The following is a 27,619-nucleotide window of genomic DNA, read 5'->3' on the forward strand; positions in this document are numbered from 1 at the left end:
AACTTTCTAATTTACTTCTATTATCTAACTTATTTCATTCTCTTGGTATCATTTGTTGAAGGAGCAGCAATGCACTAATGGTTTCTTACTGAACACATGGGTGAGCCAATCACAATTGATATATATATGCAGCCACCAATCAGCAGCTAGAATCTAGGTTCTCTGCTGCTCCTGAGCTTGCCAAGAAAAACCTTTCAGCAAAGGATAACAAGAGAAGGAAGCAAATTAAATAATAGAAGTGAATTGAAAAGTTGTTTAAAATTGTATTCTCCAGAGGAGGAGTCTGTGCACACAGCAGGCTCTCCCCTTCCTATTGAGAGTGAGCTGCAGCCGTTCAAGGTTTTTCATCTCAGCATACTCCTCCACAGCGTGTGTTACCAGCTACGCTGAAAAAAGACCAAGCTTTGCCCAGAGTTTGCTAAAATTGGCTGTATGAGCAAATCTCTTAAGGGTAATCAAAGACCGTTATAGCACATCCTCCCTTCACATACCGGGGAGGACAGGTGCTCAGCCAAGGTAACCTACAACGAGGAAGCACAGGAGAATACTCCCCACGCCCTACTTACCCCAGTGTATGGCATTTCCCTCCCCACCCACCGGTGCTGCGTGTGGGGAGGTCACAGACTGATCTGTGCTTGGAAGCCCTCCGGCAGAACATAATACCTTGATAGCGGGCTACAGTAATTCTGACGCCGCGGAGGGAGAAGGTAAAGACGCCAGGAGATCTTGAGGCACAAACCTAACAGTGCGGGGTGGAATTATCTTTGAATCTCGCCTCTTTGACAGCCCTCCCTGCCCACCGGTGCTGCGCGCAGGGAGAGGGTGGAACAAGCTACCTTTAAAGTCCCAGAACCAAGGAGGCTTCTTTTACTCCGAGTGAAGCTGTGGATAAGCTCTATTACAGAGAGAGGCTGTGGCTCCGGGAGGTCGATTACAGAGACGGGTATAAACATCAATCCTGCAGGGCACTGAGGATAAGTCGCTGATGTGGAGCTGCCCCCCTTTCTGGGTCACCATCAATAGAGATTCAGCCGTCCAGGATCAAAAGAATCGCTTGGAGCTAACGGCTGAAGTGGTGTGTGGCTTACATCGCTACACGATGTATTGTCTGTCCAGGTGCTTTACTGCCACTCAGTGGGTATATCCGGGTAAGACTGTAATATTATAAAGAGAACATTGCAACGAGACAGTATCGAGGTACATACGAGGAAAAAAAACAAAAACTAAAATCCTTATGTTGTTCTTGAAGCTGTCTGGACTCCAGATTATCGATTAGTCTTCCTTGTCTTATGCTACAAATTGTTTTATAATCTTTGTAAAGTTATCTTCTGCTAAAACTGTTGGTTCTTGCTTATGGAGGCAGTGTTGAATTTGAATTATTGCAGCTAAGCATGTATAGAAATTGAATGGTGCTAATCTAAATCTTTTTCACACTATTATTATATATAAAGCTCTGCATAGAGGAGCTTTTAAAAAGTTTGACCCAAATAACTGATCATTTGGCACTTCACAGAAGCCCAAATACTGACATTTGTAAGCTTTTCACACACATGAGCCTAGGTAGGAAAAACACATAGATCCAGTCCTCCCACATAGGATTAAAATCTCAAAATCTTACACCTTAAGCACACCATTAAATCAAGATTTTCTTTTTGTCTATCCATATAGCTAGAATTGATGGAAGGCTAAACACCAACCTAGGCTTATTTTACTTTGCAAATATATTGCTCATGGTGGATTACCCATAGCCAATTGACAACATATTGTTTAAAGCAGTAAGAGAATACACAGATTCTTGAAGAAGAATATAGGCTTTAGACAAGAATACAACTGAACTCCTTTAATAAGCTATTTTGTAAGGATAGCTAAGAATAAGATTATTGAAGATACTAAAAGAGATGTTTGTCTCTCCCTATAAGTAAGTTAAAACTTGAGTATTAGTGGTCAAAAAGGGAAAGGAAATTAAAAGGTGTATCCCTTCTGTTGTACACATAAACAAATCCTGACTCAGCTGTGTACTAAGGAACTGTAAAGCTCAGTGCATAGAGGTTCCGCTAAGAATATTACCTTAGAGAGTATTTATAAGAAAGACAGGTTGAAAAATAACTCACTCTGCTCCATGGCTCCTCTTTAGGCGAAGCATCCTGAATAGCGCTAGAAAGTTTTGTTGAGGGGTTATCAATAATATAATATTTTTTTTTATTTTTTTTAATAAGAGTAGAGGAGGGGAAGTATTTAAAGAATCAAGGAGGGTTTGAAAATATCGGCGTTGGTCTTTTTCATCTTCTCTAGTCGCCATTCCCTGGTCCTCTCACCAGCTAACTCACCTCCCCCCCCCCCCTCCCTTTTTTTTTTTTTTCTCCCCCTTCACGGATTAATCAATAAACACGAGCACAGCTTTGCGGGCACTGCATCACTGGGATTATTTTTTTGTTTTTGTTTTTATTATTATCCTCACTACCCTTTCCCTCACCATTCCTCTCCCCCATTTGGGGGCGTCACACAACTACACGTGGTGATCAAACACACATTTCATTTTATTTATGGATAAATATATCACTCCTAAACACAATCCAGGCATGGCGTCTAAAAATAGAGATCGCAGGAATAAGAACTCAACGGAAGCTTCAGCAGAAAAAACAGGTGAAGGTACTCCAGCAAAAGCTCAGAAGGTTATAGCATCGCAAGATAATCAAGACCTGGTAATTAGTATCCTAGAAGCCATCTCCCCCAAATTTGACTCCCTAAAGAATGAAATTAAACAAGATCTTACAACTCTCACAGCAGAAGTCAGACAATTCTCTACTAGATTACAGGAGGTGGAACAGCGAATTTCTGATCTAGACGACACTACAAATTTGTATATTTCTATGACAGAAAGTAACCAAAATGAAATAATGAAACTTCAGGCTAAGATTGACGACCTAGAGAATAGGGCTAGAAGGAATAATCTTAGAATAATTGGATTTTCTGACCCTTTCAAACAAGAAGATCTCATGAATATTATAACAAACATATTACCTACAATGCTAAAAATCCCCTTAGCCCAGTCACCTGCAGTGATCGAAAGAGTCCATAGACTGGGGAGCGCTATAGATAATCCAAACAATACAAACAGACTTAGACCAATCATCGCAAAGTTCCTATATTTTTAAGATAAAATGTTGTATCTTCAATACTATCAGAAAAACCAACCCATTCTTTACAATGATAATAAAATCCTCCTCTTCCAGGATTTCTCAATTGAGACCTCCAGGAAAAGGAGAGAGCTCTCCCCATTGTGTGGGAAACTGTTAAAAGCAGCATGGCAGGCCACTGTTGTATACCCCGCCAGACTCAAGATAGTTTACAAGGGCCAAACCTTTCTATACGACTCTGCCGAAGAAGCAGAGAAAAAAATTAATGGAACACGGGATTAATTATTAAAAGTATGATTGTGAAATATCTCACAATTAGTATGATTGTGAAATATAAATGTGTAAATAATGTATCGTTTACAAAAATTAATTTTTTTTTTTGTTCCTTTATTTTTATTTATTTTTTGTTCTTCTCGCTCTCCTCGTCTCTCCCCTGTCTATTGCTCCCCATCTCTCCCACTTTTTAACAGGCCAGGATCAATATGATTAGAATTACCTCCTGGAATATAGGGGGTATAACCTCCCCGATCAAGCGTAAGACCATCCTCTCCCACCTCCAGAAATTAAACACCACAATTGCACTCCTACAGGAGACACATTTAAACACTGAGGAATCAATTAAGTTGAAATATTCATGGGTAGCTGAGGTACTTTTTGCTCCCTTTTTAAACAGGAAGAAAGGAGTCGCTATTCTCTTGGGGAAAAAACTAACCTATGAGAAACTACTTATTATAACAGACCCGGATAGTAGATATTTGATTTTAAAAATAAAAATTCTTAATTTGGTCTATACCATCTGTAACCTTTACGCTCCCAATGTAATCGATCAACAATTTTGGGATGATCTTCAAGCCAAACTCCTACAGGTAGCGGAAGGTCAGATAGTCATGGCCGGAGATTTTAATATGGCTCCCTGCTATCCTCTAGATAGATATAGGTATGGAGGCGTACTTAGGAAAACTAAAAAAGATAATCTCGAAATGAAGTTATTTAAAAACATCTTCCAAACTCTAGCAGTAAGAGATGTATGGAGGGGCCAGAACCCTGACAGTAAGGCTTATTCTTGCTACTCAAGAGCCACCAAAAGTCTCTCTAGAATAGATCTAATGTTAATCAACGACAGGCTCTATCAAGCAGGACCTAAAGCATCCATAGCAGAAATCTGCATCTCTGACCATGCCCCCATATCGTTGGATATTCCAACGCAGAAGAAGAACCTAGGTGGATCACAATTCCTCTACCAGAAGTACCTCAGCAATAATATAAAATTTAGGAACTGGCTAAAAATTAAATTAGATAAGTTTTTTAAGCTAAACGAGGGTTCTGTATCTAGCCCATCGATCATGTGGGAAACCGCAAAAGCGGTCTTGAGGGGAGATATCATCGCTTATATTGCTAAATTTAAACGTGAATCTCGACAGAAGGAAAGACAGTTGATAGCCTCAGTGACCAACGCATATAGCAGATACCTGAGCTCCCCCAGAGAAAGGAATTGGATTAGGTACATCAAAGTAAAAAAGGAACGCAACACATTCATAACTACACAAACAGTGCAAACAGAATTAAAATATCACTCTAAATTATACAGATACGGCAATAAAGCAGGCAAATTACTTGCTAATTTGGCAAAAAATTCTAAACAATCAAACATAATTGAATATTTACAGGTCGATAATAATCATTTAACTTCAACTGAAGAAATATTGAACTCATTTCTGCAATATTATGAAGAGGTTTACGCTCCCTCTACTACCGACAAAGAAGCACAAGAGAGATTCTGGGACAAGCTTCCTATTACGAAAGGTAAAGTAGAGTTTATATCTAACTTAAATTCTCCAATAACTGAAATAGAGGTCTTACAATCAATACGAGCCTCAAAATCAGAGAAAGCACCAGGCCCAGATGCAATCCCAAACAAATTTTATAAAAGTTTAGAATTGTCAGTTGCCCCTCACTTAACAAAACTTTTCAACTTTTATTTCGGGGAAAACCCTCAAATCCCCCCTAATTTTTTAGAATCCCATACTATCCTTATCTTAAAACCTGGTAAAAATCCACAAAGAAGGGAATCATATAGACCTATCTCACTATTAAACACCGACTATAAAATCTTTGTATCTATTTTAGCCAAAAGACTGCAAAAGGGATTAGCCGAGATCATTCATACTGACCAGGCGGGGTTTTTATATAATCGCAGCTCCGCTGCCAAGATCAGACAACTTCTTATGGTTGTCGATTATTTTAAAAACTCTGAGGGAAAATTTCATACAACTTATCCAGACGCAGCAATACTAGCAATAGACGCCGAGAAGGCGTTTGATAGGGTCAATAGTCTGATAGATAACTTTCTTAACCTAGTTAAAAATATTTGCACACAAGCTTAATAATCCACGGTCATATATAAAAAAAAATTAAGTTAGAGAGAGGAACAAGGCAAGGGTGTTCGCTCTCACCCCTGCTATTTAACTTAGCAATAGAACCGCTAGCCATAAAAATAAGGCAACAAATCGAAGGCATTTTTATCGGCAAAAAAGAGGTCAAAGTGGCGTTGTACGCAGATGACCTTTTGGTATATATAGCTAATACTCTAGAGAACATCTCCAATCTAGTGAAAATAGTTGACACCTTTGGCCTTTTTTCAGGATATAAAATGAATAAAAATAAATCAGAAATATTGTGGCTCAGGGTAAAAAATAACTCTCTGATAGATAATCCATTTAAAAGAGTTTCTAACTCATTGAGATACCTTGGGATCAGCATCTCAGCTAATCCCCAGGAATGGTACACCTTAAATTTTACTCCAATTCTCCAGCAAGCTATACAACAAATGAGGAATTGGCAAAACTTACCTCTCTCACTATCAGGACGTATCACCCTATTTAAAATGGTAATTTTACCTAAGATATGCTACCTATTCCAAAATCTCCCACTAATCTTAAAGTCATATGACATCAAAAAATTTAATACAGCCCTCCATCACTTTATTTGGCAAGCTAAAAAACCTAGAATCTCTTTAAAGAGTTTATCTCTTCCTAAACAGAAAGGTGGACTGGCCTTGCCTGATCTGTATCTATATAACTTGGTGTTCTTAGGACCCATTGCCACGGATTGGATCGCAGAATCAAATTATTTCTCTGATTATGAACTCGAGGAAAGTGTGACATCCGTTTTTGACAATCTCTCTGCTGCATATCTCACCCCAGCTAGTACCTAAACAAATAAAAGATTTAAAAACTGTATATGCAATAATTATAGCATGGGGAAAAATTGGCACTCTTATCGAGGTAAATACCCATATACCTACCTATCAATCTTTCCTAGGAAATCCAGAGTTCCAGGAGGGTACACAAGCTCCAAATTTACAACGTTGCATAATCAAGGGTTAACTAGGGTCTCGCAACTTTTTAAGCAAGAAACAGGTTCCATCAAATCATTTGAGGAACTGAAATTGGAATTCAATTTCAATAATCAGGAATTCTTCACGTATCTACAAACCAGACATTATGCCTGGCAGCTATTTAGCAAATTTAATTGGAAGTGGACTTGGGGTAAATTAGATAACTGGATAACATTGAACAGAGCAGGCCACTTCTCCATAGCCGCATGGTATAATCTTCTCGTTTCACAAAAGGGTGACGAGACCATAGCAAGAATAGCTCAAAAATTGATAAATTATACTAATATTAATATAAACGTGAAACACAAGTAGCAAGGTCAATTCATCTATCAATGGGAGCAACCATGGCTAAGACTTGGAGGGAGTCAAATATAAAACTTCTACATCAAACATACTACACTCCAGAAAGGGGTTACAGATGGTATAACATGAACTTCAACAAATGTCCTAAATGCAGTATGCCGGCTGCTGATTTATCCCATATGATATGGGAGTGTCCTAGAATCATACAATTCTGGCAAAAAATAGAATACTGGTTAAACAAAATACTAAATGTCATGCCACTTAAATTAACACTGACATATATTGTACTTTTAGTTGATAATAGTAGAAACTTTAAGGATTCTAAAATAGTAAACTTAGTTATCCTAGCAGCCAGAAACTTAATATTCAAAAAATGGAAAAGCAAATCATCCTCATCTATCACAGAAGTTAGAAATTATCTTAAAAAACAATATCTAATTGAACAAAAAGCTACAGACCTAAATCTAGAAAGAGAAATAGAAGCCTTTTTTAGCAAGTGGGAAAAATTTATCAGGATTTTTTCGCCCACTGAAATTGAACACCTAATTTTTCCATTTAGAAATAGCGATTTAGTATTAATGAACCTGTGGTGAGAGGGGAGAGAGGGAGGGGAGGGAGAGGGGAGATGAGAATTATTATACAAGTTTATTTTTTTTTATTTTTTTTCCTTTTCTCTCTTCTTCCTTTTTTTTTTTTTTTCTCTGACAAAGTCAGAAAAGGCCAATAACCCTTGGTATAATAAGATGGGGTATATGATAATTGTTGAACCTAACTGGTTAATTTACGTTATTTCTCCCAGAGATTGTAATTGTTTTTCTTTATATAAGACGCTGGGATACATTTTAGAAGTTGTGCCCAAGTGGTAATTATAGGTGACTATGGCGAAAGGTTATACTCACTTCTTATGTTATACATGTGTCAACATGCCTGTCAAGGGTAGAAGTAAGTCATTGACTCTTAGCATAAGAAGGTGCAATTGCAATTCCTAGTTTGATCATGTGGTTATATTATGGTTATCATGAAAGAATGTACCCATTTGTTAATTTCGTCTTTTGTTCATTGTCTCTTATTTGTTGAAAACTCAATAAAACAAATAGTAAAAAAAAAATAAAAAAAAAAAATTGTATTCTCCATCTGAATCATGAAAGAAAAAATTTGGGTTTCATGTCCCTTAAAGTACCTTCAACTGCAATAAATAAATATTATTAGGTTCAAATCCAGTTTTACTGAATGCTAATACAGCACATTTTTGGGAATATAATTAGAGCAACAAACTATAAAGAAAACACACACCCAACACACATTTAGTTTCTTAAGATTATGTCACTTAAATTAGAAACAATATATAATTAGGGGAGTGACACTCGTGTTATCACATTTCTGCACAAGCTCATTTCATTGAGGCATATTTTCCTTGTGATATTTCCCTTTGACCCTATATCTGGTATATAGCACCATGATACCTCTACACTTTACCTGGCACTTTCCTAGTGACACACTTTATATTACACATACTGTTCAACATATATACTAAGGTTCAGATGAACTACAGCTCTCCAAGATCATCTAAGAAGTCTTCTCTGTACTATGAGGTCCCTCAAACAATTTGATAAAGTCAATCTTTATCTTAGAGGTGTTTAACTCACAATGCAGGGAGCTGGATGTGAAGTAAAGACGCCTAAATTACAATATAATGTTCAAAAGATTTAGTGGATGCGCTACAAAGAAATGTTTTGCAACGCTCTTTAGCAGCGAAGGGACTAACAAGGCATTTATTTCATGGAATATTTAAACTGGCACAAACATAACTTGTGCAGTTTCATGCTCTTTTGATCAACAATAAAGGCTATCCTGCGAGGCCACCATTTATGGTATAGAGACACAACTAATTACCCATAAAGCCCAAATGTACACTATGAAAACAGAATTTATGCTTACCTGATAAATTACTTTCTCCAATGGTGTGTCCGGTCCACGGCGTCATCCTTACTTGTGGGAATATCTCTTCACCAACAGGAAATGGCAAAGAGTCCCAGCAAAGCTGTCCATATAGTCCCTCCTAGGCTCCGCCCACCCCAGTCATTCGACCGACGGACAGGAGGAAAAAAACAGGAGAAACTATAGGGTGCCGTGGTGACTGTAGTTAGAGAAAATAATTAATCAAACCTGATTAAAAAAAAACCCAGGGCGGGCCGTGGACCGGACACACCGTTGGAGAAAGTAATTTATCAGGTAAGCATAAATTCTGTTTTCTCCAACATTGGTGTGTCCGGTCCACGGCGTCATCCTTACTTGTGGGAACCAATACCAAAGCTTTAGGACACGGATGAAGGGAGGGAGCAAATCAGGTTACCTAAACAGAAGGCACCACGGCTTGCAAAACCTTTCTCCCAAAAATAGCCCCTGAAGAAGCAAAAGTATCAAATTTGTAAAATTTGGCAAAAGTGTGCAGTGAAGACCAAGTCGCTGCCTTACATATCTGATCAACAGAAGCCTCGTTCTTGAAGGCCCATGTGGAAGCCACAGCCCTAGTGGAGTGAGCTGTGATTCTTTCAGGAGGCTGCCGTCCGGCAGTCTCGTAAGCCAATCGGATGATGCTTTTAAGCCAAAAGGAAAGAGAGGTAGAAGTCGCTTTTTGACCTCTCCTTTTACCAGAATAGACGACAAACAGAGAAGAAGTTTGTCTGAACTCTTTTGTAGCTTCTAAATAGAATTTTAGAGCACGGACTACGTCTAAATTGTGCAACAAACGTTCCTTCTTTGAAACTGGATTCGGACACAAAGAAGGTACAACTATCTCCTGGTTAATATTTTTGTTAGAAACAACCTTTGGAAGAAAACCAGGCTTAGTACGCAAAACAACCTTATCTGCATGGAACACCAGATAGGGCGGAGAACACTGCAGAGCAGATAACTCAGAAACTCTTCTAGCAGAAGAAATAGCAACCAAAAACAAAACTTTCCAAGATAACAACCTGATATCTATGGAATGTAGAGGTTCAAACGGAACCCCTTGAAGAACTGAAAGAACTAGATTTAAACTCCAGGGAAGAGTCAAAGGTCTGTAAACAGGCTTGATCCTAACCAGAGCCTGAACAAATGCTTGAACATCTGGCACAGCTGCCAGTCGTTTGTGTAATAAGACAGATAAAGCAGAAATCTGTCCCTTTAGAGAACTTGCTGATAATCCTTTATCCGAACCCTCTTGTAGAAAGGAAAGGATCTTAGGGATTTTGATCTTATTCCATAAGAAGCCCTTGGATTCACACCAGCAGATATATCTTTTCCATATTTTATGGTAAATTTTTCTAGTTACCGGTTTTCTGGCTTGAACTAGAGTATCTATCACAGAATCTGATAACCCACGCTTTGATAGAATCAAGCGTTCAATTTCCAAGCCGTCAGCTGGAGGGAGACCAGATTTGGATGTTCCAATGGACCCTGTACAAAAAGATCCTGTCTCAAAGGTAGCTTCCATGGTGGAACCGATGACATATTCACCAGGTCTGTATACCAAGTCCTGCGTGGCCACACAGGAGATATCAAGATCACCGAGGCCCTCTCCTGCTTGATCCTGGCTACCAGCCTGGGAATGAGAGGAAACGGTGGAAACACATAGGCTAGGTTGAAGGTCCAAGGCGCTACTAGTGCATCCACTAGAGTCGCCTTGGGATCCCTGGATCTGGACCCGTAGCAAGGAACCTTGAAGTTCTGACGAGACGCCATCAGATCCATATCTGGAATGCCCCATAATTGAGTCAACTGGGCAAAGATCTCCGGGTGGAGTTCCCACTCCCCCGGATGGAATGTCTGACGACTCAGATAATCCGCCTCCCAGTTTTCCACACCTGGGATGTGGATCGCAGATAGGTGGCAGGAGTGATCCTCCGCCCATTTTATTATTTTGGTCACTTCTTTCATCGCCAGGGAACTCCTTGTTCCCCCCTGATGATTGATATAAGCAACAGTCGTCATGTTGTCTGATTGGAATCTTATGAATCTGGCCTTTGCTAGTTGAGGCCAAGCCCTGAGAGCATTGAATATCGCTCTCAGTTCCAGAATGTTTATCGGGAGAAGAGACTCTTCCCGAGACCATAATCCCTGAGCTTTCAGGGATTCCCAGACCGCGCCCCAGCCCACTAGACTGGCGTCGGTGGTGACGATGACCCACTCTGGTCTGCGGAAGCTCATTCCCTGGGACAGGTGGTCCAGGGTTAGCCACCAACGGAGTGAGTCTCTGGTCTTCTGATCTACTTGAATCACTGGAGACAAGTCTGTATAGTCCCCATTCCACTGTTTCAGCATGCACAGTTGTAATGGTCTTAGATGAATTCGCGCAAAAGGAACTATGTCCATTGCTGCAACCATCAACCCTACTACTTCCATGCACTGAGCTACGGAAGGACGAGGAATAGAATGAAGAACTTGACAAGCGTTTAGAAGTTTTGACTTTCTGACTTCTGTCAGGAAAATCCTCATTTCTAAAGAATCTATTATTGTTCCCAAGAAGGGAACTCTTGTCGACGGAGACAGGGAACTTTTTTCTATGTTCACCTTCCATCCGTGAGATCTGAGAAAGGCCAGAACGATGTCTGTGTGAGCCTTTGCCTTTGAAAGAGACGACGCTTGTATTAGAATGTCGTCCAAGTACGGTACTACTTCAATGCCCCTTGGTCTTAGAACCGCTAGAAGGGATCCGAGTACCTTTGTGAAAATCCTTGGAGCAGTGGCTAACCCGAATGGGAGGGCCACAAACTGGTAATGTTTGTCCAGAAAGGCGAACCTTAGGAACTGATGATGTTCTTTGTGGATAGGAAAATGTAGATACGCATCCTTTAGATCCACGGTAGTCATAAATTGACCTTCCTGGATTGTGGGTAGAATCGTTCGAATGGTTTCCATTTTGAACGATGGTACTCTGAGAAATTTGTTTAGGATCTTTAAATCCAGAATTGGTCTGAAAGTTCCCTCTTTTTTTTTTTTTTTTTGGGAACTACAAACAGATTTGAGTAAAATCCCATTCCTTGTTCCGCCGTTGGAACTGGGTGTATCACTCCCATCTTTAACAGGTCTTCTACACAATGTAAGAATGCCTGTCTCTTTATTTGGTTTGAGGATAAGTGAGACATGTGGAACCTTCCCCTTGGGGGTAGTTCCTTGAATTCCAGAAGATAACCCTGAGAAACTATTTCTAGTGTCCAGGGATCCTGAACATCTCTTGCCCAAGCCTGAGCAAAGAGAGAGAGTCTGCCCCCTACTAGATCCGGTCCCGGATCGGGGGCTACTCCTTCATGCTGTTTTGTTAGCAGCGGCAGGCTTCTTGGCCTGCTTACCCTTGTTCCAGCCTTGCATCGGTTTCCAGGCTGGTTTGGTTTGAGAAGCGTTACCCTCTTGTTTAGAGGATGCAGAGTTAGAGGCCGGTCCGTTCCTGAAATTGCGAAAGGAACGAAAATTAGACTTATTCTTGGCTTTGAAAGGCCTATCTTGTGGGAGGGCGTGGCCCTTTCCCCCAGTGATGTCTGAAATAATCTCTTTCAATTCTGGCCCAAAGAGAGTCTTACCCTTGAAGGGGATATTAAGCAATTTTGTCTTGGAAGATACATCCGCTGACCAAGACTTTAGCCAAAGCGCTCTGCGCGCCAACTTGAGTGCGTGAACTCTTTCCATAACCTCCTCATACTGAGTCTCTCTACTGAGCGACTTTTCTAGTTCCTCGAACCAGAACCACGCTGCTGTAGTGACAGGAACAATGCACAAAATGGGTTGCAGGAGGTAACCTTGCTGTACAAAAATCCTTTTAAGCAAACCCTCCAATTTTTTATCCATAGGATCTTTGAAAGCACAATTATCCTCGATAGGAATAGTAGTGTGCTTGTTTAAAGTAGAAACTGCCCCCTCGACCTTAGGGACTGTCTGCCATAAGTCCTTTCTGGGGTCGACCATAGGAAATAATTTCTTAAATATAGGAGGGGGGACAAAAGGTATGCCGGGCTTCTCCCACTCCTTATTCACTATATCCGCCACCCGCTTGGGTATAGGAAAAGCGTCAGGGTGCACCGGAACCTCTAGGAACTTGTCCATCTTGCATAATTTTTCTGGAATGACCAGGTTGTCACAATCATCCAGAGTAGATAACACCTCCTTAAGCAGTGCGCGGAGATGCTCTAATTTAAATTTAAATGTCACAACATCAGGTTCTGCCTGTTGAGAAATTTTACATGAATCTGAAATTTCCCCATCCGACAAAACCTCCCTCATGACCCCTTCAGATTGGTGTGAGGGTATGACAGAGCAATTATCATCAGCGCCCTCCTGCTCTACAGTGTTTAAAACAGAGCAATCACGCTTTCTCTGATATGCAGGCATTTTGGATAAAATATTTGCTATGGAGTTATCCATTACTGCCGTTAATTGTTGCATAGTAATAAGCATTGGCGCGCTAGAAGTACTAGGGGCCTCCTGCGTGGGCAAAACTGGTGTAGACACAGAAGGAGATGATGTAGAACTATGTCTACTCCCTTCATCTGATGAATCATCTTGGGCAACTTTACTATCTGTGGCAATACTGTCCTTACTTTGTTTGGACGCTATGGCACAATTATCACACAATTTTGAAGGGGGACACACATTGATCTTCAAACATATAGAACATAGCTTATCTGAAGGTACAGACATGTTAAACAGGCTTAAACTTGTCAAGAAAAGTACAAAAAACCGTTTAAAATAAAACCGTTACTGTCTCTTTAAATTTTAAACAGTGCACACTTTATTACTGAATATGTGAAAAAGTATGAAGGAATTGTTCAAAATTTACCAAATTTTCACCACAGTGTCTTAAAGCATTTAAAGTATTGCACACCAATTTTCAGAGCTTTAACCCTTAAAATAAAGAAACCGGAGCCGGTAACAGTTTTAACCCCTCTACAGTCCCAGCTACAGCCTTTGCTGCGACTTTACCAAACCCAGGGGGGAATACGATACCAAATGAAGCCTTCTAGGAACTTTTCCAACTACTTTCAGATCCTCACACATGCATCTGCATGTCTTGCTCTCAAAAGTAACTGCGCAGTAATGGCGCGAAAATGAGGCTCAGCCTACAACTGGGAAGGCCCTTCCTGACTGGAAAGGTGTCTAACACAGTGCCTGACGTTAAAAAACGTTCCCCAAGCTTATAAGTGTGAATTACAAGCATAAACATGTATAAAATGCCCAAATAAAGCAATCGATTTTGCCCATAAAAGTGTCTACCAGTTTTATAGCCCATATTAAGCCCTTTATTCTGTTTGAGACTAAGAAAATGGCTTACCGGTCCCCATGAGGGGAAATGACAGCCTTCCAGCATTACACAGTCTTGTTAGAAATATGGCTAGTCATACCTTAAGCAGAAAAGTCTGCTAACTGTTTCCCCCAACTGAAGTTACTTCATCTCAACAGTCCTATGTGGAAACAGCAAACGATTTTAGTTACTGTCTGCTAAAATCATCTTCCTCTCACAAACAGAAATCTTCATCTTTTTCTGTTTCAGAGTAAATAGTACATACCAGCACTATTTTAAAATAACAAACTCTTGATAGTAGAATAAAAAACTACAACTAAACACCACATACTCTTAACCATCTCCGTGGAGATGTTGCCTGTGCAACGGCAAAGAGAATGACTGGGGTGGGCGGAGCCTAGGAGGGACTATATGGACAGCTTTGCTGGGACTCTTTGCCATTTCCTGTTGGGGAAGAGATATTCCCACAAGTAAGGATGACGCCGTGGACCGGACACACCAATGTTGGAGAAAGATACTTACAAAAAATGGGGGCTTCTGACTGATACTAAGTGACATTTATATAAAGATAGCCAAGCTGCTATGAATACTAAAACCCAATAGACATCAAAGCAAGATGCATTTAATGTTCATCTCGCTAACATTTAAAGCAAAATTAAATTGCTGTTGGAACTGAAATGCATTATCTATTGCACTTCATGTTGCCAAGTCAGCAATTGATAGAATTATTCCGTCTACTTTACGGCAAATGGTACATTATCATGTCTACAACATCATATTAGGAGTTTGTGGATTGCAAAGTAAAGGAAGGCTAAATTGACCTTTTGTTATGTCTGCATCTGTATTCTATTAGTTCCCAGTGATAAACAGCTAAACAGATAAAATACCCTGTTCACAAATGGTTCCTGTCAGAAACAGAACTTACGTTATGACTACATAAGGATCATTTGCATTAAAGGGACACTAAACCCAAATTTTTTCTTTCACGATTCAGATACGTGCCATTTTAAGCAACTTTCTAATTTACTCCGATTATCAATTTTTCTTTGTTCTCTTGCTATCTTTATTTAAAAAGCAGGAATGTGATGCATAGGAGCCGGCCCATTTTTGGTTGAGAACCTGGGTTATGCTAAGATTTACATTCCTGCTTTTAAAATAAAGATAGCAAGAGAATGAAGAAAAATTGATAATAGGAGTAAATTAGAAAGTTGCTTAAAATGTCATGCTCTATCTGAATCATGAAAGAAAAAAAATAGGGTTCAGTGTCCCTTTAACAGGTGTAACATTAAGTAAATGACTCATAGGGAAAGTGAAGACAAAATTAAACTCTCGTGATTCAGATAGAGCATGCAATTTTAAACAACTTTCCAATTTACTCCTATAATCAATTTTTCTTTGTTCTCTTAGTATCTTTATTTGAAAAAGCAGGAATGTAAGCATAGGAGCCGGCCCATTTTTGGTTCAGAGCCTGGATAGCACTTTCTGATTGGTGTCTAAATGTAGCCAACAATCAGCAAGTGCTACCCAGGTTCTGAACCAAAAATGTGCCGGCTCCCAAGCGACCATTCAAATAAAGATACCAAGAAAACGAAGAAAAATTGATAATAGGAATACATTTGAAAGTTGCTTAAAATTGCACGCACTATCTGAATCATGAAAGTTTAATTTTGACTAGACTGTCCCTTTAAATTTCTTCATTATTTGTTGAAAAGCAAGTTCCGATAAAAAAACATAATTTATGTAAGAACTTACCTGATAAATTCATTTCTTTCATATTAGCAAGAGTCCATGAGCTAGTGACGTATGGGATATACATTCCTACCAGGAGGGGCAAAGTTTCCCAAACCTCAAAATGCCTATAAATACACCCCTCACCACACCCACAAATCAGTTTAACGAATAGGCAAGAAGTGGGGTGATAAGAAAAAAGTGCGAAAGCATAAAAAATAAGGAATTGGAATAATTGTGCTTTATACAAAAAAATCATAACCACCACAAAAAAGGGTGGGCCTCATGGACTCTTGCTAATATGAAAGAAATGAATTTATCAGGTAAGTTCTTACATAAATTATGTTTTCTTTCATGTAATTAGCAAGAGTCCATGAGCTAGTGACGTATGGGATAATGACTACCCAAGATGTGGATCTTTCCACGCAAGAGTCACTAGAGAGGGAGGGATAAAATAAAGACAGCCAATTCCTGCTGAAAATAATCCACACCCAAAATAAAGTTTAAATGAAAACATAAGCAGAAGATTCAAACTGAAAAAGCTGCCTGAAGTACTTTTCTACCAAAAACTGCTTCAGAAGAAGAAAACACATCAAAATGGTAGAATTTAGTAAAAGTATGCAAAGAAGACCAAGTTGCTGCTTTGCAAATCTGATCAACCGAAGCTTCATTCCTAAACGCCCAGGAAGTAGAAACTGACCTAGTAGAATGAGCTGTAATCCTCTGAGGCGGAGTTTTACCCGACTCAACATAGGCATGATGAATTAAAGATTTCAACCAAGATGCCAAAGAAATGGCAGAAGCTTTCTGGCCTTTTCTAGAACCGGAAAAGATGACAAATAGACTAGAAGTCTTTCGTTAAGTCTTAGTAGCTTCAACATAATATTTCAAAGCTCTAACAACATCCAAAGAATGCAATGATTTCTCCTTAGAATTCTTAGGATTAGGGCATAATGAAGGAACTACAATTTCTCTACTAATGTTGTTGGAATTCACAACCTTAGGTAAAAATTCAAAAGAAGTTCGCAACACTGCCTTATCCTGATGAAAAATCAGAAAAGGAGACTCACAAGAAAGAGCAGACAATTCAGAAACTCTTCTGGCAGAAGAGATGGCCAAAAGGAACAAAACTTTCCAAGAAAGTGATTTAATGTCCAATGAATGCATAGGTTCAAACGGAGGAGCTTGAAGAGCCCCCAGAACCAAATTCAAACTCCAAGGAGGAGAAATTGACTTAATGACAGGTTTTATACGAACCAAGGCTTGTACAAAACAATGAATATCAGGAAGATTAGCAATCTTTCTGTGAAAAAGAACAGAAAGAGCAGAGATTTGACCTTTCAAGGAACTTGCGGACAAACCTTTATCTAAACCATCCTGAAGAAACTGTAAAATTCTCGGAATTCTAAAAGAATGCCAGGAAAAATGATGAGAAAGACACCAAGAAATATAAGTCTTCCAGACTCTATAAGATATCTCTCTAGATACAGATTTACGAGCCTGTAACATAGTATGAATCACAGAGTCAGAGAAACCTCTTTGACCAAGAATCAAGCGTTCAATCTCCATACCTTTAAATTGAAGGATTTGAGATCCTGATGGAAAAAAGGACCTTGCGACAGAAGGTCTGGTCTTAACGGAAGAGTCCACGGTTGGCAAGAGGCCATCCGGACAAGATCCGCATACCAAAACCTGTGAGGCCATGCTGGAGCTACCAGCAGAACAAACGAGCATTCCTTCAGAATCTTGGAGATTACTCTTGGAAGAAGAACTAGAGGCGGAAAGATATAGGCAGGATGATACTTCCAAGGAAGTGATAATGCATCCACTGCCTCCGCCTGAGGATCCCGGGATCTGGACAGATACCTGGGAAGTTTCTTGTTTAGATGAGAAGCCATCAGATCTATTTCTGGAAGTTCCCACATTTGAACAATCTGAAGAAATACCTCTGGGTGAAGAGACCATTCGCCCGGATGCAACATTTGGCGACTGAGATAATCCGCTTCCCAATTGTCTATTCCTGGAATATGAACCGCAGAGATTAGACAGGAGCTGGATTCCGCCCAAACCAGAATTCGAGATACTTCTTTCATAGCCAGAGGACTGTGAGTCCCTCCTTGATGATTGATGTATGCCACAGTTGTGACATTGTCTGTCTGAAAACAAATGAACGATTCTCTCTTCAGAAGAGGCCAAGACTGAAGAGCTCTGAAAATTGCACGGAGTTCCAAAATATTGATCGGTAATCTTACCTCCTGAGATTCCCAAACCCCTTGTGCTGTCAGAGACCCCCACACAGCTCCCCAACCTGTAAGACTTGCATCTGTTGAAATTACAGTCCAGGTCGGAAAAACAAAAGAAGCCCCCTGAACTAAACGATGGTGATCTGTCCACCACGTCAGAGAGTGTCATACAATCGGTTTTAAAGATATTAATTGAGATATCTTTGTGTAATCCCTGCACCATTGGTTCAGCATACAGAGCTGAAGAGGTCGCATGTGAAAACGAGTAAAGGGGATCGCGTCCGATGCAGCAGTCATAAGACCTAGAATTTCCATGCATAAGGCTACCGAAGGGAATGATTGTGACTGAAGGTTTCGACAAGCTGAAATCAATTTTAGACGTCTCTTGTCTGTCAAAGACAGAGTCATGGACACTGAATCTATCTGGAAACCCAAAAAGGTTACCCTTGTCTGAGGAATCAATGAACTTTTTAGTGAATTGATCCTCCAACCATGATTTTGAAGAAACAACAAGTCGATTCATATGAAATTCTGCTAAATGTGAAGACTGAGCAAGTACCAAGATATCGTCCAAATAAGGAAATACCACAATACCCTGTTCTCTGATTACAGATAGAAGGGCACCGAGAACCTTTGTAAAAATTCTTGGAGCTGTTGCTAGGCCAAACGGCAGAGCCACAAACTGGTAATGCTTGTCTAGGAAAGAGAATCTCAGAAACTGATAGTGAGCTGGATGAATCGGATTATGCAGATATGCATCCTGTAAATCTATTGTAGACATATAATGCCCTTGCTGAACAAAAGGCAGGATAGTCCTTACAGTTACCATTTTGAATGTTGGTATCCTTACATAACGATTCAATATTTTTAGATCCAGAACTGGTCTGAAGGAATTCTCCTTCTTTGGTACAATGAAGAGATTCGAATAAAACCCCAGCCCCTGTTCCAGAACTGGAACTGGCATAATTACTCCAGCCAACTCTAGATCTGAAACACATTTCAGAAATGCTTGAGCTTTCGCTGGGTTTACTGGGACACGGGAAAGAAAGAATCTCTTTGCAGGAGGTTTTATCTTGAAACCAATTCTGTAACTTTCTGAAATAATGTTCTGAATCCAAAGATTGTGAACAGAATTGATCCAAATTTCTTTGAGAAAAAACGTAATCTGCCCCCTACCAGCTGAGCTGGAATGAGGGCCGCACATTCATGTGGACTTAGGAGCTGGCTTTGATTTTCTAAAAGGCTTGGATTTATTCCATACTGGAGATGGTTTCCAAACTGATACCGCTCCTGAGGATGAAGGATCAGGTTTTTGTTCCTTGTTGTGACAAAAGGAATGAAAACGATCATTACCCTGGAAAGAAAGGGAAAGCAGAGTAGACTTAGAAGACATAACAGCATTCCAAGTTTTAAGCCATAAAGCTCTTCTAGCTACAATAGCTAGAGACATATACCTGACATCAACTCTAATGATATCAAAGATTGCAATACAAATAAAATTATTAGCATGTTGAAGAATAAAAATGCTATGAGAATTATGATCTGTTACTTGTTGCGCTAAAGCTTCTAACCAAAAGATGAAGCTGCAGCAACATCCGCTAAAGATATAGCAGGTCTAAGAAGATTACCTGAACACAAGTAAGCTTTTCTTAGAAAGGATTCAATTTTCCTATCTAAAGGATCCTTAAGGAAGTACCATCTGCCGTAGGAATAGTACGCTTAACAAGAGTAGAGACAGCCCCATCAACTTTAGGGATTTAGTCCCAAAACTCTAATCTGTCAGATGGCACAGAATATAATTGCTTAAAACGTTTAGAAGGAGTAAATGAATTACCCAAATTATTCCATTCCCTGGAAATTACTTCAGAAATAGCACTAGGGACAGGAAAAATATTCTGGAATAACTACAGGAGATTTAAAAACCTTATCTAAACGTTTAGATTTAGTATCAAGAGGACCAGAATCCTCAATTTCTAATGCAATTAGAACTTCTTTAAGTAAAGAACGAATAAATTTCATTTTAAATAAATATGAAGATTTATCAGCATCAACCTCTGAGACAGAATCCTCTGAACCAGAAGAACCATTATCAGAATCAGAATGATGATGTTCATTTAAAAATTCATCTGAAAAATGAGAAGTTTTAAAAGACTTTTTACATTTACTAGAAGGAGGAATAACAGACATAGCCTTCTTAATGGATTTAAAAACAAAATCTCTTATGTTATCAGGAACACTCTGAGTATTAGATGTTGACAGAACAGCAACAGGTAATGTAACAGTACTTAAAGGAAATATTATCTGCATAAACAGTTTGTCATGACAAAACAGTACAAACAACAGCTGGAGGAACAGATACCATAAGTATACAGTAGATACACTTAGCTTTGGTAGCTCCAGCCCCAGGCAGGGATATTCCAGAAGTATCTTCTGACTCAGCTTCAACGTGGGACATCTTGCAATATGTAATAGAAAAAACAACATATAAAGCAAAATTGATCAAATTCCTTAAATGACAGTTTCAGGAATGGGAAAAAAATGCCAGAGAATAAGCTTCTAGCAACCAGAAGCAAAAAAATCAATGAGACTTAAATAATGTGGAGACAAAAGTGACGCCCATATTTTTTTAGCGCCAAAAAAGACGCCCACATTATTTGGCGCCTAAATGCTTTTGGCGCCAAAAATGACGCCACATCCGGAACGCCGAAACTTTTGGCGCAAAAGAACGTCAAAAATGATGCAACTTCCGGCGACACGTATGACGCCGGAAACAGAAAATAATTTTTGCGCCAAAAAAGTCAGCGCCAAAAATGACGCAATAAAATGAAGCATTTTCAGCCCCCGCAAGCCTAACAGCCCACAGGGAAAGTCAAATTTTTAAGGTAAGAAAAAAATGAATTATTCATATGCATTATCCCAAATATGAAACTGACTGTCTGAAATAAGGAATGTTGAACATCCTGAGTCAAGGCAAATAAATGTTTGAATACATATATTTAGAACTTTATATAAAAAGTGCCCAACCATAGCTTAGAGTGTCACAGAAAATAAGACTTACTTACCCCAGGACACTCATCTACATGTAGTAGAAAGCCAAATCAGTACTGAAACGAGAATCAGTAGAGGAAATGGTATATATAAGAGTATATCGTCGATCTGAAAAGGGAGGTAAGAGATGAATCTCTACGACCTATAACAGAGAACCTATGAAATAGACCCCGTAGAAGGAGATCACTGCATTCAAATAGGCAATACTCTCCTCACATCCCTCTGACATTCACTGCACGCTGAGAGGAAAACCGGGCTCCAACCTGCTGCGGAGCGCATATCAACGTAGAATCTAGCACAAACTTACTTCACCACCTCCATAGGAGGCAAAGTTTGTAAAACTGATTTGTGGGTGTGGTGAGGGGTGTATTTATAGGCATTTTGAGGTTTGGGAAACTTTGCCCCTCCTGGTAGGAATGTATATCCCATACGTCACTAGCTCATGGACTCTTGCTAATTACATGAAAGAAAAGTTTCAAGTTCCGATAATAGAAAAATAAAATATCTGCAATAGATAAAATGATTTACTAGTATTGACGTCAATGTTAATACTATTGAAGAGTGCATATAAAAATCAGTCATATACATATATGCAGACATAGCCCAGAAAAATCCAAAGAAACAAAATCACTTAAAACAGGAAGAACTCAACAAAACAGTTTGGAATATAATTAGTTACAGCTTTAAACCCTTCTTTGTAAATTGAACATGTATTATAAATGATATTAAAGGGGCATGAAACCCAATATGTTTCTTTCATAATTCATACAATTTTAAACAAATTTCCAGTTTATTTCTATTATTAAATTTGCTTCATTCTCTTGATATTCTTAGTTGAAAGAGCAGCAATGGTCTACTGTGAGCTACCTTTAAAGGGACAGTGAAGTTAAAATTAAACTTTCATCTGCTTTGAGGTAGAATGTGGGCTTAGGGTTGCAACATGACTGGTATTTTTAAGCTTCAGGTCAAAACAGAAAATAAATATTAAATATAGAAATAAAGTTGCTATCATGGTGAAACTTTTAAGTGTGTTGGAATTAAATTGAGCTCCCCATTAAAAGGAGCCCTTGATTGTGGATAAAGGATTATGCCAGAGGTCTCAAAACTAAATGCAGATTTTTAAGTTTGTTGTCAATGGGAACCACTGTTATTTTTTTTTAATGCAGAGTTAAAGGGACAGTCTACTCCAGAATTGTTAATGTTTAAAAATATAGAAAATCCCTTTAATACCCATTGCCCAGTTTTGCATAACCAACACTTATATTAATACACTTTTTACCTCTGTAATTACCTTGTATCTAAGCCCCTGTAGACTGCCCTCTTTCTTTTGACAGACATACATTTTAGCCAATCAGTGCTGACTCATAAATAACTCCACGGGAGTGAGCACAATGGTATCTTTATGGAACACATGAACTAGCGCTTTCTGGCTGTGAAAAACAAACAGTCTACATGCACTGAGATAAGAGGCTGCCTTCAACAGCTTATAAATCAGTTTGAGTTTACCTAGGTTTAACTTTCAACAAAGAATACAAAAAGAAAAAAGCTAATTTGGTGATAAAAGTACATTGGAAAGTTGCTTAAAATTGCATGTCCTATCTGAAACATGAAAGTTTAATTTTGATCAGACTGTCCCTTTAAGTCTAGGAAAGTTGTATTCTCAATTGTTTCAAATAGAAAGACACAAAAGCCCATGGGACTATATATAACCTTCTGTGAGACAATTTGCAATTTTCAATATAAAATGATTTTAATAGAAGCATGATGTTGTCTAAAGAAATGCCCAGCCCTTTAATAAAAAGAATCCACCCAAAACAAATACTTAGTTCCTGAGTAATTTCAGGATTTGTTACTAGCATAATGATATTGAAAGATTTCACAAAATATTTTTATTATTATGAATCGATAATTTCAAGTGGACAGAACAAAAATCGGTGGGTTTTCCGAATGTGCTCTTTTAGACATCTTATTTAAAGGGACAGAAAAGTCAAAATTAAACGCGTGATTCTTACAGACATTTTTAAATTCACTTCTATTTTCAATTTTACTTTGTTTCTCTTGATATCCTTTGTTGAAAAATAATATGCATATAACCTACACTACTGGGAACTAGCTGGTGATTGGTGGCTGGACACATTTGTCTCTTGTCATTTGCTCATCAGATGTGTTCTGCAAACTGTCAGTAGTGCATTGTTGCTATGGAGCCAATTTTATCTATGTATTTAATATACAAATAAGTGAGGGGAGAGAAGAAAGATGAAAAGCAAGGATTGAGTGCGTAATTGGAATAAGGAATATATTTTATTTCTTCCAAGAATGATCATCACAGACACACAAAGTTAAATGTAAATACAAGGGAATTTTTACAAGGGAAATATACTTATAAATCAATTGGCTTCTGGAGATGGCAGCAATACATTGCTACAAAATGTATTGAATCCCTTTTGCCATTCGAGGATCTTGTTAATGGAAAGACTATGGCAGGTATAAGCATGTAAGCACATGACCTCCTTCTGTAAGTTGTAGCGTCAGTCATTTCAAACTGTCAATAGCTTCTTCACGTCAGTGCTCTGTTGCATGCAATCCTCCAGACTCGGGAGCGCTTGTATTTGCAACGCTTGAGAATACTAATACTCTCTTGTATAGTCAATTAGAAAGCTTTCTTCTGAGCTCAACTACAAGGGTAATCCGCTTTTGCGCTGTCAATTATACATAATCTTTGCCAAACAGGTCATATCTTTTTAATGACAACAAATATGCAGCTCAATTATAATACAGTAGTATTGCAAATGATATTTATGCAATTAAAGTCATACTACATTGTAGGAAAGTGGTGGATTTTATTACTAAAGGAAATGTAGAGAAACATTTTATAGCTATAAACAAACTTATAAATCAAATGTTCTTCGTTTCAAATGCTTGATTTATTCTTACAGATAAATCAATTTCTTCATAAAGTGAGGATTGGTGGGTAAGAACAACCTAATAAAAGAGAGATAGAGGAGTGAGCGGGGAGGTGGGGGAAGACAGAAAATTGGTACTTGGGCAAACAGAGAAATAAAATAGTCTATGGGTGAAAAAAATGCATTTCCTTATATGTAAGAATGAAGTTTTCCATCAGGTTTTCATGGAATCATATTTAGGACTGGTGAGTAACAAAGATAGGGGCTTATAGAAGTAATCATCTGTTGGTCCTTCATACTAACTAGTTCCTTCTACTACTGCTCGATGCAGAAATATTGATCCATTGAAAAGATTTATGATATTATCCAAAAAAGGTCCCAAGAAGCACAGAGAGAGCCATGTTAAAGAAACCCAGGTACAGGGGACAAATTGAAATAAGGAAACACAAACTTGAATGGATGGTAATTTCAAAGCTAAGCATCCTCAAGGCTTACTGTACTCATGAATTATCCCAACTTTAATGTAACAACAAGGAAATTAAACAACTTCTTCACAAACTAAGTCTGATTAAACATCCCTTATCGCTTTGAACAATAAGGTTTGAGAACTCTGCTCCAAAACAGAACTAAACAAGCCATCATGAATAAAATCTTGTTCTCTGAAACTGCTACAACATCCCATTTAGAGAAAAAAAGGGTCTGGGGGATGGGAATGGTTTATATATTGGCATTTCTTACATCAGGATGACGATGCGCAACAGCTGAAATGTTACCAGACTGAATCCACATGTGACACTGAGAAAACAGAGGAACCACAAAGAGCAACTCTGAGTTTCATAACGTATGTTTAAAAAGAGGGCTCTTATATGATTTCAAACTGCACCCCAAGCTACTAGACTTGTATCTGTGCTGGTTACATCCCCTCCCTCCGTATATTTCTAGCAACCAAAAGATTATAAAAAAATGCTGCAAAGAAACAGCTGAGAAAATCCTGCAGGTACAGACTCACATTAACAACCAAGTACGCTGGCACATAAACCTTTTACAAATACGAACAACCTGGTATATGGATAAAAAACATTGACCCATAAGTCCCAAACATGCCCCAAAAAAACAAGGAACATAAACAGGAAATAACTTACCAGCTGTTCTGACTTGACACTAAAAAGTTGTATTGTCTTAGCCACATTTTTGGAGACTGCAGAACAGAGGTGAGAATCCACCGAAGCCACGTTCATTTCACTGGGGAAAAAAAAGAAGAAAAGCTAAACACCTAAAAAGTTCAGTAGTATCAACATTAACAAAATGATCTAAAAGTGGAAAGAAAGTATTTAAAATAAATTATTCTTAAAAAAAGGGCAGTAAACTGTAATTACAAGACATGTCCTTTGTCCTGCTACAGAAATAACATAGCCAGGTCTGAGGATTTTTAAATCAAATTAACATCTCGTTTGATGCAATTGTTTTTCAATAACTAAATGGCTCATTTGTAGTAGCCAATCTGGGCTTCAGTCAGCTGACATGGCTAGCCACAGTTAGCATAAAGTGACTTGTGTTGCAGCAGTTATCTCTTAAAGGACCAATCAATGCAGTACATAATTATCAAGTACATAATAAAAAGACAATGCAATAGCACTTACTCCAGTAGGATCTTGTCCCCCAGAAAGTGTAATATAAAAAGACTGTGTAAAATGTGACTATGGAAGTAAATTGGAAAGTGTCTTAAAACTGCATGTTCTTTCTGAATCATAAAAATTTATTTTGACTTGAGTGTCCCTTTAAAGCCAATTAGGAAAAGATATGTAGTACTTAGTATAAATTGCATTGTTTTGCAGCTGTCCTCCGATAAAGCCAATTATGGACATATATGTAGCAGTGTTAAAGTTCTAAGAATTAGAAATTGCTCAAGTTTCGAAGCTAAAGTACATGAAAAGGTGGCAAAATAAAGTATATTGCTAAATTGTTTTACTGTGTATAATTAAACATTACATATTAAAATCTTTAAGTGATTACTGTTCCTTCAAATAATGACAAATACAACAACAAATTATTATTTTTTATAGGAGTGGACAAAACAGTGTAATATGGGGATTTATGAAAATATTCCATTTATGATTTAGACTTTTTAAAGTCCAAATGTTTCTCTGCAAAGCATTTTCTGTAATCTTGTTGCCTGCTATTTCCTGTAGTATTTCTCAGCCTGGGATTACAACAGTTGAAGGCTAAAATAAGACAAATAATTCACTTGGCATCAATTCAATTTGTCGCAGCATGCTTAGTTTATTTATAGAACCGGCAAGTAAACCAGCTTTACAGTAACACACGGAATACACATGCAGATACTGAAGTGAGTAGCCTGAACTCGACCTTTTTCGTTTTAGCCCATCAAACAGCCAAACTGAAAAATGTCAAATCTAATATAAAACCACTACAAGAGTCTATTTAAATCATTTGGTACAAATGAGTCCATGTTTCACATTTCTGCTTTCTCTCTCTACATCTGTATTATACAATAATACCAGATGAGCATTTGTTTTAGATTATTTACCAACAAAAGAGGCTAGGTATTCTATCATATATTCCTTCCTTCTATGCACTATACAGTCTGTATTATACCATCCTTGCTGGGGGATTTTATTTTTATTTTTTAACTAGTAGGGCAAAATATAGCCATATATAGAGCATCTGTATTATACCATTTGCTTTGTTTTCTTGGTATTCTTAGTTGAAAGCTAAACCTAGCAAAAATGTTGTTTTCTTTTTTCAGATGGGGATTCAGATAGAGCATGCAATTTTAAGCAACTTTCTAATTTACTCCTATAATCAATTTTCTTCCTTCTCTTGGAATCTTTATTTGAAAAGCAGAAATGTATGCTTAAAGGGACATACTACCCATGTGCTAAATCACTTGAAACTGATGCAGTATAACTATAAAAAGCTGACAGGAAAATATCACCTGAGCATCTCTATGTAAAAAAGGAAGATATTTTACCTCACAATTTCCTCAGCTCAGCAGAGTAAGTTCTGTGTAAAAAGTTATCTTTCAGTTACTGCCCAGCTGCAGGTAAAAAAATAAATAAATGAAAAAATGAACAGCAGCCAATCAGCATCAACAGTGCTGAGGTCATGAACTATTTTACTGTGATCTCATGAGATTTCACTTAACTCTCATGATATTTCATAGTAAACTTCCTTAAACTGAATAGGGAAATAAGATGAGTGCGCACAAAGCTCACTCCCTTGCCTGTCCCGGGACAGGCATACTGATTTGCTGCTTAAAGTCCTTTACAATGTGGCTACTGAGGACATTTAGAGGTAAAATATCTTTCTTTTTTACATAGAGATGTTCAGGTGATATTTTCTAGTCAGCTTTTTACAGCTACGCTGCATCACTTTCAACTGTTTCAACATTTGGGTATCATCGCCCTTTAAGAGCCGGCCCATTTTTGGTTCAGAACCTGGGTTGCACTTACTTATTGGTAGCCAAATGTAGCCACCAGTCAGCAAGAGCTAGCTAGGTTGCTGAACCAAAAATTGGCTGGCTCCTTAGCTTACATTCCTACTTTTTCAATAAAGATACAAAG

The 27,619-nt window shown here is 38.4% G+C and overlaps 1 protein-coding gene across 2 annotated transcripts in view; it reads right to left on the minus strand.

Annotated features, from left to right (window-relative positions):
- Positions 1-27,619, minus strand: part of COG5 (component of oligomeric golgi complex 5) — a 1,291,144-nt gene that overhangs the window by 368,110 nt on the left and 895,415 nt on the right. For both annotated transcript variants that reach the window (XM_053716572.1, XM_053716573.1), the window contains one exon: positions 25,178-25,277. In XM_053716572.1, the coding sequence (XP_053572547.1) occupies positions 25,178-25,277 (100 nt within the window). The remainder of the gene's footprint in view (positions 1-25,177; positions 25,278-27,619) is intronic.

This window comes from Bombina bombina, chromosome 6 (genome assembly GCF_027579735.1).
Source record: "Bombina bombina isolate aBomBom1 chromosome 6, aBomBom1.pri, whole genome shotgun sequence".
In the NCBI taxonomy this organism is placed as follows: Eukaryota; Metazoa; Chordata; class Amphibia; order Anura; family Bombinatoridae; genus Bombina; species Bombina bombina.